The sequence below is a fragment of the Cherax quadricarinatus genome, chromosome 45, assembly GCF_038502225.1.
Source record: "Cherax quadricarinatus isolate ZL_2023a chromosome 45, ASM3850222v1, whole genome shotgun sequence".
NCBI lineage: Eukaryota > Metazoa > Arthropoda > Malacostraca > Decapoda > Parastacidae > Cherax > Cherax quadricarinatus.
In genome coordinates, this window is record NC_091336.1 from 1,870,268 (window position 1) to 1,886,108 (window position 15,841).

At 39.0% G+C, this 15,841-nt stretch overlaps 2 protein-coding genes across 5 annotated transcripts in view; one reads left to right on the plus strand and one right to left on the minus strand.

Annotated features, from left to right (window-relative positions):
• Positions 1-15,841, plus strand: part of r (carbamoyl-phosphate synthetase 2, aspartate transcarbamylase, and dihydroorotase rudimentary) — a 1,183,622-nt gene that overhangs the window by 912,299 nt on the left and 255,482 nt on the right. The gene's annotated exons all lie outside the window — the stretch shown is intronic.
• The window catches only part of LOC128694914 (uncharacterized), a 132,494-nt gene that overhangs the window by 67,649 nt on the left and 49,004 nt on the right, over positions 1-15,841 (minus strand). For all 4 annotated transcript variants that reach the window (XM_070094265.1, XM_070094264.1, XM_070094263.1 and 1 more), the window contains exon 5: positions 4,763-5,727. In XM_070094265.1, the coding sequence (XP_069950366.1) occupies positions 4,763-5,727 (965 nt within the window). The remainder of the gene's footprint in view (positions 1-4,762; positions 5,728-15,841) is intronic.

The window sequence follows — 15,841 nt, forward strand, 5'->3', positions numbered from 1 at the left end:
ACTAAACGTAAGAGAAAACTAATATTTTCGCGTGGCCAGGCCTCTGACTTTAGTAATGACGATGATTCTGATGTGGATTGTGATTTTATTGCGCTCGACGATCATTCGAGTAGTGATAGTGAGGAATCATATTCACCAGTGAAGCGTCGGTATGTTCGCCGCCGCATGCGCTCGGGTAGTGTACCCTATGCTGTGCCCAGGGGACGGAGTACATCCCGGAGTACATCTCGGAGTACATCCCGGAGTACATCCCGTGGCCCTACACCCGTTTTAGGTAGTGATAGTGAGGATGATGTGGCTACACTTGGCATGGATGAGCCACAGGCATCAGTGGATGGTGTTAGTGGTGCTGGTGGTGGTAGTGGCACCGCCATGCGTGACTCGCCATGCCACGTGGGGACCCATGCTGCTGACTCGTCAGTTCAAGGACAAAGCAGAGCGTCAGCCACCAGCCCACCACAACCACAACCACCCATACAACCAGCCTATGATGTCCAGTATCCACCAGAAAACTGTATGTGGGATTGGCAGCAAAATCCCAATTTTGTTCCCAAGCCTCACCACTTTGATGACTCTCAAAGTGGAATTCTACCTACCTGTCCCCTTGGAACCACGGCCAATGAACTGGAATTCTTTGAATTATTCTTTGACCAGCCATTGATGGAAATTATTGCCAGGGAAAGTAATAAGTATTTTCAGTACACCATGACAAATACGATCTTATCACCACAGTCAAGACTACACAGGTGGAAAGAGACGACTGTTGCAGAAATGTATTTGCTTTTTGCAACAATAATGCTTATGCCTCACGTCTATAAGCATAATATAAAAGCATACTGGTCCACAGATCGGCTAATTTCTACCCCGGTCTTCAGTGAAATAATACCAGTGAACAGGTTTATCTTACTGTTATGTATGTTGCACTTCTCTGACAAAACCAGGCCTGACAGAAGTGACAGGTTATACAAGATTAGAAATGTTTTCATGTATCTCAAACAAAAGTTCAGGATATACTTTTATCCATTCAAGAATCTTGTAATTGACGAGTCTTTGATTTTGTTCAAAGGTAGACTGTCATTCAAGCAGTATATACCGAGCAAGAGGAACCGCTTTGGTATAAAACTGTTTGTACTCTGTGATTGTGACAGTGGCCTGGTGTTGGATATTGTTGTATACACAGGTAGTAAAACATTGAAAGATACCAAGATGTTATTGGGTATCTCAGGTGACGTAGTGAGAAACATGATGGCACCTTATCTTGGTAAAGGGCATACATTATATACCAATAACTGGTACACAAGCCCATTACTCAGTGATTTCATGCGAGTGAACAAGACAGATGTGTGTGGCACAGTGCGTTCTAATCGTAAACATATGCCCAGGCTCAACGCAGGTGTTCGTGGTGATGACATGCAGGTGTTTACTGCCAATGACATCATGGCATTACGGTGGCATGACAAACGAGATGTCACATTGTTGGCAACCACTCACCGTAATGAAATGCAAGACAGTGGCAAAGTTGATCGAGTGACTAATGAACGTATTCGAAAACCAGTGTCAGTGATTGATTATACACAAAACATGCGCTTGGTTGACAAGTGTGACATGCAGATTGGTTTTGTTGACTGTGTTCGTAAGAGTTACAAGTGGTACATGAAACTTTTCTTCCATCTCATGGACATTTCAATGCTCAATGCATATAATATGTACCAAATAAAGACTGGTAACAGACGACCGTATGGTGAATTTTGTTTGTCTGTTGTCAGACAACTCATAATGAAGTACCAGGTAACAACACCTGCAATACAACATGGTCCTCGAATTCCTCAGGATATACCCAAGCGTTTGAGGAGAGGTGGTGATCATTTCATAATACAGCTTCCTTCAACTCAAAAGAAATTTGCTCAGAAGAGATGCATTGTCTGTGCACAAACAAAACGACGGCAACAAAGACGCAAAGACACTCGGTTTATGTGTGAGGAATGTAAGGTGCCTCTGTGCATGGTGCCTTGTTTCAAGGAGTTCCACAAGCTCCAGCAGTTCTAAAACCATGTCCAGTGATTGTAAATATGTAAATATATGATAGAACATTAGTATTATACAATATTTGTGCATGTTTATTGTAATAAAAAACAGTGGTAAACAATAATATGATAACTTTAGTGCGGTTATTGTGTTCAATACAGTGAGTTTATATATATCAATTATATACAGTATTGGTCTCTCAGGCCCCAAATGTTAGTAGGAATAGAAAAAAATTGGAAAAGAAAAGAAAAACTAAAACAACAAAATAATATAATACGCGTATGTGGAATTCGTCGATGTTGCCACCACCACATCATTTTCTATAAACTTCTTGGCACTGTATCTCGGTAAGTACTGATCAGATTCTTATTTTTTTTTGCTTTATTACCTTCACAAAAATATGCTCTTTAATTTTGTAAGAATTTTTTTTTTTTTTTTTTTTTTTTTTTTATAAATTTCTTGAACACTGGTGCGTGACTTCAGATTTTGGCCTTGGACCCTGAAAGGGTTAATACTCTTATAGTCACACAGTTAACACTTTCATTGTCTCATCCATAGATCTATATCATTGACACCAGTGTTGCTTACTTGATGTACAGCTACATTTTGAACACAGCTCTCTCAGATAAGTTGTGATCAGTAAACTTTGGTCTAGGTATGATATGAGAGAATGGGTCTGTGTAATGAGTGTGCACATTATATGTACAAGAAAATCCTGCCCCATGCAGTGCATGATGGGAAAAGGAAACCTCTGACCATGTTATTGGTTTAAAATAGCAAATTTATGGATTTTTAATGATTTTATTAGCTGTTTCTTGTTATACATTTGATGTAAATAGACATGATTCTCGTTGGTTTCAGGACAGGAAGCACCTTGAAATTGGCCTTGAATTTCTGGAAATATTTTTTTTTTTTTTTTCCAGTTTTCCTGAGGACTGGAAAGGCTTCCCCTTCATCTTCTGATCTGTTTTGTTTTTTTACTAGGTGTGATTCAATTGTTGCAACACCATGAACATGACCAGTCATTCCTGGTTATATTTTATTTGAGAAATATCTGGCAAATCTTTGGTTTTTGCATGATGTTTTAGTGCTTGGGGTGACTACGGTTTCAATTGGATTTCTTTTTATTTTATGTAAAATTAACCAAATTACTGGTTTGTGTATGCACAGAATAGGGTAGTTTTGATAGCTGAAAGGACAATTTCTTATGCTCAGTTGATACAGTGAAAGGCATACTGGTGAAATAGTTAAGAATGTAGTCAAACTGAACATTAGAACTGGCTTAAAATAGGGCACAAAATGGCCAAAATCACTGTCGTGTAAATTGTGCCCAGACAGATAAATTTGCGCCTGCATAATTCTCTTAAGTTTTCCATCACATTTTATACTTATGGTGTCATTACCTTAAAAAAAAAATGTACATGTATACCATATCAGAAGAAAAGTTTTTTTCCTTGAAAAATTCTAACACCGGGCACTTAACCCTTTCAGGGTTTCGGCCGTACTAGTATGGCTTATGCACCAGGGTTTTTGACATACTAGTACACCTAACTTCTAGCACCCTCATATCTAGTGAGAGAAAGCTGGTAGGCCTACATATGAAAGAATGGGTCTGTGGTCAGTGTGTGCAGTATAAAAAAAAATCCTGCAGCACACAGTGCGTAATGAGAAAAAACAACAACTTTGTTTTTGGATTAAAACAGCGAATTTGCACTGTATTTTCGTATGGTATTTATTGTTGTATTCTAGTTTTCCTGGTCTCATTTTATAGAATGGAAGACATATTACAGAAATTGAGATGATTTTGACTGATTTTACAATGAAAAGTACCTTGAAATTGAGCTCAAATTAGCACAAATGTTTGATTTTTGCCAAAGTTCAAAAGTAAATAGATCATGCCAAGCGTCCAATACATGTCAACTGGTGAGTCTGATATTCTTTCACAAGTGCGCCGATATTATTTATACCATTTTTTACACTAATGCAGTAGTCTGCATAACAGTAAATCTTCTATTTTTTGTGAGAATAAAAATTCAAAGTGGAAAGCAAAAGAATGTAAGAGGGGCATTGGGACATGACTAATGAACAGAGGAAATGTCATTTTAGTGCCAGGAATGTCTTTCTTGTTTATTCTGGACCCTATTTGGGAATTGGCATCTTTTGAAATTTGTGTGAAATTGGCAAAATTGCTAAATTCTGACCCCTGTATTGGATAGTTGAAATAGGTAAATGGGTGGTTTCTTGCACTCCTTCGATAGAAAAAATGGAGTTCTAGCGAAATATTCAAGATTTTTGTTGACTAGTACAGTGGAATTGGCTGAAAATAGGGCTCAAAGTGGGCAAAATTGCCGATGCGTAAACATCGTCGAGACTGCTAACTTCGCGAGAGCGTAATTCCGTAAGTTTTCCATCAAATTTCATACTTTTTTTTTTTGAAATTTGGGCGACCCTGAGAACAAGTTTGAGAGGGCCTGTCGACCCTGAAAGGGTTAAATTTCAGTGTTTCTGACAGTGATGAGATTAATATGGAGAATCATTATTTGCTAAGATAGCATTTTAAAGCATATTGTACGTGCATTTTAAAGCATATTGTAAGGTAGTAAAAGAAAGTAAAACATATGAAACAAAGCAAATTACAACCTTTGACTTCATGCACAGTTTACTAGTGTATTTTATTAATTACTGTATATCTCTTTTGCATTATTTTTATAGTTTTTCAATAATGTAAATTACATACCTGCTCAATTATAAGCTCATTAGCAATAATTGCTGGAGGCTGCATCTGAGCTCTTTCAACTAAATGTTCTTTGCCTAAAATTTGTGCCAAAGTTTCAAATTCATCCTCAAAGCACTCTAGATGTCGTTGTGATGAGAAGTAAGTTCTTCGTTCGCTGGTTGTTGAAAGCCCATACACATCTTTGGGGTTTTTTATCTTTATTTTCCTGTTCAAGAAGCAGTCCTCATTCAAGCTTGCATCAAGTCGAACCTCTTTTGATTTTTCTTTCTCCTTATTTATTTCACTTGTTGTATATTGGGAGTCATGAAGCTCAATGTTATTGTTTTCCTGTTCTCTCTCTTCCTTCTCTGTCTTTTCCTTTTCTGCTTCCATTTCTCTCTCTTCCTCGTCCTCACTATCTTCCTCAACTCGGGCTAATTTTCTTATGACTTCTGCCATTCCCTCACTAGTATTCATCATTTGTCTTTGTGTAGAAGAAAGTCTCAGTCGTTCCATTTCTGGACCCACCTTTGGGAAGACTCCACTTGGTCGTCTCTCTGTTAGATTGTTTTTTCTTGAAAGTATGGGTGAACCTGTTCTTGCACCTGGATACCCATTTTGAACATATTCATCCCTTCCTTCCTTCAGCTTATTTATTTTGTCCTTAAGTTTGCCTGTAGGATAGTGCTCTGGTAGAACTCCACTTGGCCTCCGAGCATACAATTTTGTCGATGAAGGCGGACTTGCAGGCTCATCACTGTCGCTATCTTCAAAATCTGACAACATAGAATCCTTGTGAGCAAACGAATCCAAACAGTCACCCTCTTTGAGGGTGACTGCTTGCGAATTTCTCCGCAGAGGTCTTAAGTCGACTATTGGGTCAGGCATTGATTCATCAGTTGGTTTCATAAAACTGTAGATGTCTTCATATGTGTTGTGGCGTGACATACCGGGGATGATATCAGCACATCGAAGTCTCACGTAACCTGAAACATAAGTAGTTCCACTGTATATTATTGACAAAAAGTATTTTTATACCTGTGAAATGCTAATGAATAACAATTTAATTTTTCAGTAATTTTTATTAGGTTTATGTATGGGCAGGAGAGGGGGTAAGGGAGACTTAGTTTATGCTTAATTTAGTCCAGGCTTAAGATTGTGCAATAAGTATCTCATGTTTTATGCAGTAGATGCATTCCAGGCTTGTGGTAGATGTACTAATCTCAGTCAATAATTAGATGCCTTTCAGTCACTGGAATAAAACAAACTCCAACCACACAATAGAGTGGAAAAACTAATGTGAAGGACCTGGGAGTGATAATGCCAAAGGCATACGTGTGCTTTGCCATGCTCTGTCATTTTCATGGATTATCACAGGTTCTTTTGCATGCTAAAAACTTTAAACTGTTCCAGTGAACTTATAAAGTACATCCCTCCAGCGCTTGGAACTAATCTATCAAATAATAGTTCACACTGAGCCAAAAATAAAAGGATAAAGAGTGTGCAATAACATAGCAGAGCCATACTCCCTGAGAGGAACTTCAGGCTTAGGGTCTTGTGTGAAAAAAAAAAATTAGAACAAATTTGTGAGAGGAAAGAAAGTCTCCCTGATAAGAGTGTCATACATAGTTGTATAATGTATATCACAGTGGTACTGTATAGATAAGATACCGTAATAAATGCTGTGGTGAAAATTAAGATGGAAGTGATTGGCCTAATAGATAACTTGTGTTGTAAACAGTTGTGAGCAGTTGCCAGGATCCTACCACCCAGCTCAGCTCATATTAATAATTAATCTTCCTGAACCTCCTAGTGTACCTTGAGGAAATACAAAAAGTGTACAGTTTTGTAGAGCTACAATAAACAGTGTAGAGTTGCCAGTATTCTAATCTAGAGTTAATTACCCAGTCTTTACTTGCCCAGTTTTACTTTATACTTTATTTCCCTATTTATTTTAAACTTTTATTGCCCTTTTTTATTTGTAAAGCTTATTACCCAATTTTATTATAAACTTTTTATAATTGCCCTATTCTATTTCAAACTTTATCACCCAACTTTATTTTACTTTTCTTAACCTTTTGTAACCAAATTTTGTTTTAAACTAGTATCTTCAACTACAACTTTTATATTATCCTGTCTACCATCTTACTAGCATATTATAACCAAGTCATTGCCATTTTTATTTTTATTATTTTTTTATTATTCTTTTGCTACCTTAGCTTGTGTATTTTATCTTGTCGATTTAATTCTAGTTATACTCTAGTTCTTGTAAACAACTTATATAAGACCTTAGTGCAATTACAATTGAGAGTCTTGTGCCATTTTTATATTATTAGATTAAACCTAGTTGTACTATAGCTCATTCTAGCTCAGTACATAGACAATACCAAATTCATTTTATTAGACCATAGTGCAATTACAAGTGAGAGTCTGCCCATGGCTAACCAGCACCATTCTGAAATCCATTGATAAGAATCACCAATATGAAAAGCAATATAGACAGGGCTTAATACACAAAGATATTCTTAAACACTATTCATCAGTTCTCACCAAAGTAATAAAGAAAGCCAACAACTATACTACTCCTGCAGATTCACTGACACAAGTGGAGATATAAAAAAGACCTGGAAAACACACTCCCAGATTCTAGGGACCTACAAACTGAAAAAAAAAATAATATTGTCCTAACTAAACCTTATGAAACACCACTGCAACCTACCGACACAGCTAACAAGATAAACGACTTCTTCTCAGCCATAGGATCTAATCTCGCCAATAAAATCCCACGTACCAATGCCCATGCCGGGGACTACCTAGATGGGAATTTCCCAAATTCCTTCTATCTTGCACCAACTGAGCCCACGGAAGTCACCGAGATTATAAAGTCACTTAAAAATAACTCGGGGAATCTGTCTCATGTCCCACCATTATTGCACAAGTGAGCGGCCCATGTCCTTTCACATGCTATTTCATTACTTTTTAACAAGTCACTGGAAACTAGCACCTTCCCGAAACTACTCAAGACAGCAAGTGTTACACCAATACATAAAGGTGGTGACCCTATAGATTTAAACAACTGTAGGCCAATATCAAACTTGCCATTGCTATTCAAAATCTTTGAGAAACTCGTGCACAGGAGACTATATTCATTTATAACGGCACAAAACATACTCAACCCCTGCCAATTTGGATTCAGGAAAAATAAAAGCACTAATGATGCAATTATAAAAACGCTAGATCTGCTTTACACAGCATTGGAAAATAAGGAATATCTGCTAGGAATTTTTAGTGACCTAAGAAAAGCTTTTGACACAGTAGACCACGGCATCCTACTCCACAAACTTGACCATTATGTCACCATTAAAGACACAGCATCATCAACATGGCCACTTGATACTGGAGTTCCGCAGGGAAGTGTCCTTGGTCCCCTGCTCTTCCTCATATACATCAATGATCTTCCAAACATATCCCAACACCTGAACCCCATTCTCTTTGCTGCTGACACGACTTATGTCATCTCTCACCCTAATCTTGCCACCCTCAACACCATTGTTAACGAGGAGCTGCTCAAAATATCGACTTGGATGACTGCCAATAAACTTATGCTTAACACTGACAAAACCTACTATGTTGTTTGGTAGCAGAGCATGAGTTGCGCAACTTAACATTAAGATCGACAACACTCTAATTGCCAGACATAATGAGGGCAAATTCCTAGGCCTATACCTCGACAAGAACCTGAATTTCAGCACCCATATAAAACATAACCAAAAAAGTATCCAAAACGGTTGGGATCCTCTCCAAGATACGATACTACGTACCGCAAAATGCCCTTCTCACACTATACCACTCACTTATTTATCCATACCTCACCTATGCTATTTTTGCTTGGGGATCAACTGCAGCAACACCCCTAAAGCCAATAATAACCCAACAAAAAGCCGCAGTAAGAATAATCACTAAATCCCATCCCTGGCAACACCCCCCCCCCCCACTCTTCATAGATCTAAACTTACTCCCTGTTCAGTACATCGACACTTACTACTGTGCAATCTACATCTACAGGACCTTAAATTCCAATATTAACCTTGACCTAAAATGCTTTCTTGATAGTTGACAGAACCCACAGGCATAACACCAGAAACAAACATCTCTATGACATTCCCCGTGTCCGACTAAACCTTTACAAAAATTCAATGTATGTCAAAGGCCCTAAAATTTGGAACACCCTCCCTGAAAACTCGAACTGCAGACACATTCATCACCTTCAAAACTACCATTAGAAAACATCTTATCTCCCTGATACACCCCATCAACTAATTACATGAATACCACCTGGTGGGTCACACTTACTCACCCATTTGACCATAAACACAGAAATATCAATCTTAATCTTAAAATAATGAATCCAAACTAGTCATAAGTTGGCCTGTGATACTCCAATACTGAAACTATGTATTGTGCGAAAACAAAAGCATTCACATTGCTAAACCCACAAACAGTATTTAGTCACTTAGCCATAATACCAACTTACCTCACAATTTGTAATATTTTAAAGTTAAGAGCTGTATAGTCCTTGTGGCTTAGCGCTTCTTTTTGATTATAATAATAATTTAAAGTTAAGAATTAATCTAAGTCTTCCCGAAATGCCTAGCCATGCTAGGTGTTCTGGTGGCCCCCTCTATAATTAGTATTTTAAAACATGTAAACCACACAATATCCAAATTCTGTAAACCCAGCATTGTAATCCTTATAGAGAATAAACTTAATTTGATTTGATTTGTGAATGCAACATACACAACATAAGACCATCTATCATCCAGAAACCATTTCACCAGTGTTGCCATAGCTAATAACAATAACAAAATGGTACTTAGTGTGGTGGAGTGACGAAAATTAGAAAATTCATGTATTGAAATACGAAAAGTATACAGTTACTTGTGAAAAAATGTAAAACCTGTATGTAGTTGGCAGTGGTTGTAATGTACACAATGGAAAGTAAATATTTGTCCAGTAATCTTTCTTCATCAGTTGCCCTACCATAGACAACAACAGTGATAAAACAGCATTTGATGTGGTAGAGGTGGAAATAATCCAGAAATGTTAAATATGGTGATCTATAAGTGCCCAAAACCTCAGGCTGTAAAAAAGGGTGCTAGAAGTCACCAGCTGCTCATCATAGTAGGAGGTGCCAGAAGTCACCGGTTTCTCCAACATGCAAATTATACTTTTTGTATCAAACTGAACACGTATTACTCTGTAAAATAATATTCCAGTAGTCCTTTCACAAGCTAGTCAAAAATCACCGACTGGATTTGTTCAAAAATAAGTGATCCATTGACCAGATTCATCCAAAAGTAAGTGAACCAGTGACTGGATTCAAAAGCTGACAGCGTTTCTAGGTGCTCTTAACACCCAGTCAGATTCATTCATATTCATTCATATTCATATAGTTTATTTGGACATGATACATGTTTGTACAAGGAATTTTAGTAGTTGGGTGTACATGCCAAAAACCCCTCTTATGCAGAGCATTATGGACAGGCTTAAAATTAACTTAAAATTAACTAAGCAATGAAAGGTTCAGTGGTAAAAATTACCGTAAACAATTTACAATAAGTACAATTGAGTATTTGAAACAATGAAATTTGAACATTTCTATTTTGAAGCATTATAGCTGTACAAATTTGTCGCATTACAATGTATAACAAACAACATGATCAATTTACTGTATATTGTCCTGAAGTTTTAAGATTTAAGTAATTAGGAGATTTATTGGTAATGTTAAATATTGAGTGTTGATTATTTAGTCCTGGGCGAGTAAGTGGTTTTTTAGAAAAGTCTTAAATTGATTTTCAGGCCTGGTTACTGTAGTATGTTCTGGTAAGGAAGTCCAGATTTTGGGGCCCTTTATGTATATAGAGTTTTTACACAGTGTGATATGGACACGGGGTACATCAAAAAGAGATCTGTGTCTTGTGTTGTGGTCATGTGTCCTGTTAAGGTTGGTGAGGAGAAGTGAGTGGAGGGTTTGTTTGCATGTATTGTTCTATGTATTTTTTTTTTTATCACACTGGCCGATTCCCACCAAGGCAGGGTGGCCCGAAAAAGAAAAACTTTCACCATCATTCACTCCATCACTGTCTTGCCAGAAGGGTGCTTTACACTACAGTTTTTAAACTGCAACATTAACACCCCTCCTTCAGAGTGCAGGCACTGTACTTCCCATCTCCAGGACTCAAGTCCAGCCTGCTGGTTTCCCTGAACCCCTTCATAAATGTTACTTTGCTCACACTCCAACAGCACATCAAGTATTAAAAACCATTTGTCTCCATTCACTCCTATGAAACACGCTCACACATGCCTGCTGGAAGTCCAAGCCCCTCGCACACAAAACCTCCTTTACCCTCTCCCTCATGTTCTATGTATGTAGTAGGCATATGAATAAGTGTGGATGTTCTTTATGGTAAGCAAATTAAGGCTTCTGAATAGAGGTGGAGTATGCTGTCACGAGTGGGAATTTATTATCATTCTGATTGCAGCCTTTTGCTGCACAAATTCCATATGTGAGATAAGGGTAGATGAGTGAATGATACAGTGCAAGGAGAGCTGATTGTGAAACATAGTACCGTATCTTTCATAGTATGCCTACTGTCTTAGAGATTTTCTTGGAAATTTGTTGTATATGTGTCTGGAATTTGAGGCTACTGTCTAGGTGGATTCCTAGGAATTTTCCCTCTGTGAGTCTTGTGATGGGTGATCAATTTAGTGTTATGTTAAGCGGAACATTTGCAGCTCTGGTTCCAAACTTAATGAAATAAGTTTTGTCAGTATTTAGGGTAAGTTTATTAGTCATCATCCAGGCAGATATTTTCTGCAATTCAGCAATGACAGTGTTGGCGAGTATGACTGGGTTTGGATGGGAGGTGATGTATATTTACCTGGACCTGGAGTTTTACCTGGAGAGAGTTCCGGGGGTCAATGCCCCCGCAGCCTGGTCTGTGACCAGGCCTCCTGGTGGATCAGAGCCTGATCAACCAGGCTGTTGCTGCTGGCTGCACGCAAACCAATGTACGAGCCACAGCCCGGCTGATCAGGAACTGACTTTAGGTGCTTGTCCAGTGCCAGCTTGAAGACTGCCAGGGGTCTGTTGGTAATCCCCCTTATGTGTGCTGGGAGGCAGTTGAACAGTCTCGGGCCCCTGACACTTATTGTATGGTCTCTTAACGTGCTAGTGACACACCTGCTTTTCATTGGGGGGATGGTGCATCGTCTGCCAAGTCTTTTGCTTTCATAGTGAGTGATTTTCGTGTGCAAGTTTGGTACTAGTCCCTCTAGGATTTTCCAGGTGTATATAATCATGTATCTCTCCCTCCTGCATTCCAGGGAATACAGGTTTAGGAACCTCAAGCGCTCCCAATAATTGAGGTGTTTTATCTCCGTTATGCGCGCCGTGAAAGTTCTCTGTACATTTTCTAGGTCGGCAATTTCACCTGCCTTGAAAGGTGCTGTTAGTGTGCAGCAATATTCCAGCCTAGATAGAACAAGTGACCTGAAGAGTGTCATCATGGGCTTGGCCTCCCTAGTTTTGAAGGTTCTCATTATCCATCCTGTCATTTTTCTAGCAGATGCGATTGATACAATGTTATGGTCCTTGAAGGTGAGATCCTCCGACATGATCACTCCCAGGTCTTTGACGTTGGTGTTTCGCTCTATTTTGTGGCCAGAATTTGTTTTGTACTCTGATGAAGATTTAATTTCCTCATGTTTACCATATCTGAGTAGTTGAAATTTCTCATCGTTGAACTTCATATTGTTTTCTGCAGCCCACTGAAAGATTTGGTTGATGTCCGCCTGGAGCTTTGCAGTGTCCGCAATGGAAGACACTGTCATGCAGATTCGGGTGTCATCTGCAAAGGAAGACACGGTGCTGTGGCTGACATCCTTGTCTATGTCAGATATGAGGATGAGTAACAAGATGGGAGCGAGTACTGTGCCTTGTGGAACAGAGCTTTTCACCGTAGCTGCCTTGGACTTTACTCTGTTGACGACTACTCTCTGTGTTCTGTTAGTGAGGAAATTATAGATCCATCGACCGACTTTTCCTGTTATTCCTTTAGCACGCATTTTGTGCGCTATTACGCCATGGTCACACTTGTCGAAGGCTTTTGCAAAGTCTGTATATATTACATCTGCATTCTTTTTGTCTTCTAGTGCATTTAGGACCTTGTCGTAGTGATCCAATAGTTGAGACAGACAGGAGCGACCTGTTCTAAACCCATGTTGCCCTGGGTTGTGTAACTGATGGGTTTCTAGATGAGTGGTGATCTTGCTTCTTAGGACCCTTTCAAAGATTTTTATGATATGGGATGTTAGTGCTATTGGTCTGTAGTTCTTTGCTGTTGCTTTACTGCCCCCTTTGTGGAGTGGGGCTATGTCTGTTATTTTTAGTAACTGTGGGACGACCCCCGTGTCCATGCTCCCTCTCCATAGGATGGAAAAGGCTCATGATAGGGGCTTCTTGCAGTTCTTGATGAACACAGAGTTCCATGAGTCTGGCCCTGGGGCAGAGTGCATGGGCATGTCATTTATCGCCTGTTCGAAGTCATTTGGCGTCAGGATAACATCGGATAGGCTTGTGTTAATCAAATTTTGTGGCTCTCTCATAAAAAATTCATTTTGATCTTCGACTCTCAGTCTGGTTAGCGGCTTGCTAAAAACTGAGTCATATTGGGACTTGAGTAGCTCACTCATTTCCTTGCTGTCATCTGTGTAGGACCCATCTTGTTTAAGTAGGGGCCCAATACTGGACGTTGTTCTCGATTTTGATTTGGCATAGGAGAAGAAATACTTTGGGTTTCTTTCGATTTCATTTATGGCTTTTAGTTCTTCCCGCGATTCCTGACTCCTAAAGAATTCTTTTAGCTTAAGTTCGATGCTTGCTATTTCTCTGACCAGTGTCTCCCTACGCATTTCAGATATATTGACCTCTTTTAGCCGCTCTGTTATTCTTTTCCGTCGCCTGTAAAGGGAGCGCCTGTCTCTTTCTATTTTACATCTACTCCTCCTTTTTCTTAGAGGAATAAGCCTTGTGCATACATCGAGTGCCACCGAGTTAATCTGTTCTAGGCATAAGTTGGGGTCTGTGTTGCTTAGTATATCTTCCCAGCTTATATCGGTTAGGACTTGGTTTACTTGGTCCCACTTTGTTTTTGTTATTTAAGTTGAATTTGGTGAATGCTCCCTCGTGACTAATCTCATTATGTCGGTCTGGGGCTCCGCGCATACATGACTGAACCTCAATTATGTTGTGATCTGAGTATATTGTTTTTGATATGGTGACATTTCTTATCAGATCATCATTGTTAGTGAAGATGAGGTCTAGTGTATTCTCCAGTCTAGTAGGCTCTATTATTTGCTGGTTTAAATTGAATTTTGTGCAGAGATTTAAAAGCTTGCGTGAGTGAGAGTTTTCATCAGAGCTGCCTCCTGGTGTTATTTCTGCAACAATATTATTTGCTATTGTTGCAGAAATAACACCAGAAAATAGTGTCATCTGCAAATAATATGGGTTTGAGTAGCTGTGATGCATTTGGTAGGTCATTGATGTAGATGAGAAAGAGGAGTGGTCCAAGGACACTTCCCTGTAGGACTCCTACTGTGATTGGTTGTGTGGAAGAGTTTGCACCATTTGTGTACACATATTGGCTTCTGTTACTAAGGTATGACTTAAGATAGTTGAGGGAGTGGCCTCTTATACCACAGTGTGTTAATTTAGTGTGCAACAGTTCATGGTCGACTGTATCAAAAGCTTTACGCAAGTCAATGAAAATTCCCAGTGCGACTTCTTTCTTCTCGAGAGCGGTATACAGTGGACCCCCGCTTAACGATCACCTCCAAATGCGACCAATTATGTAAGTGTATTTATGTAAGTGCGTTTGTACATGTATGTTTGGGCGTCTGAAATGGACTAATCTACTTCACAGTATTCCTTATGGGAAAAAATTCGGTCAGTACTGGCACCTGAACATACTACTGGAATGAAAAAAGTTCGTTAACCGGGGGTCCACTGTATATTAGTTCTAGCATGTGTATGATAGCATCATTTGTGCTTTTATTATTCCTGAATCCAAACTGACAGAGGTTTAGTATGTTGTTTGAGACGAGGTAGGAATAGATCTGTCTATGAATTAATTTTTCAAAGATTTTTTAAAAAAAGGTATCCGCTGACCAGATTTATAAGCTGACAGGGTGTTTAGACACCCTTATCAAACACCCAAAGAGTTACCGCTAACAGCGGTAAGATTTACACTTCAAGGAGGTTATTAGTAGAATACGTATACAGTTGACAACTACCAAAAAAGAAAATCACATGAAACTTTGTGTAGCTTGCAACTGTAGCAACAAATGGGCTTCTACATGGATAACATGCAACTTCTGTGGGAAATAAGCCCACACATTTTGTGCAGATATTCAGGAATCATCTACAAGAGATATTAAACCAGGAAAGTGTTTTTGGGTATGCCCAAATGAGAACCCACTGTGGAAAAAATCACATTGATATTAAGAGACAGAAATATCAAAACGGCCTTCATAGAAAACCTGACAGCATTCTATAACAGATGGGAAAATAAAAGGACTGGGCCAGATGGTGCTATTGCCCCTCATGCAGATGCTGTCCTGGTAGACAGTAACTGTAAGAATACTGAAATGAAAGTTGGTGGCCCGGAGGGAGACAGGAGCTCTAGTGGGGAAACAGGTGTAGACAAGGACATGCAAAACCCAAAATTACAAACTAGCAGTGCCACTGAAGATAGTAAACAAGGGGATGCCCCAAGGAATAGTGAAGATGAAATACCAGAAAATACTGGTGATGCAACCATTGTTAGTACAAGTGCTGAAGATAGTGAAGAGACAGAAAAACACACACCAGTAGGGAATGCAGTCACGAAAAACCAAGGCAAACAGAAAAAAGAGATATGCAAATTCTCTGCATTAGGTATCTGGAGGCATGGAATATCTGAAAAAACAGATGGAATGTGAAACTTTGACCACCCCAGAAAATGCCGTGCTCATATGACAACAGGAAAATGCAACCTT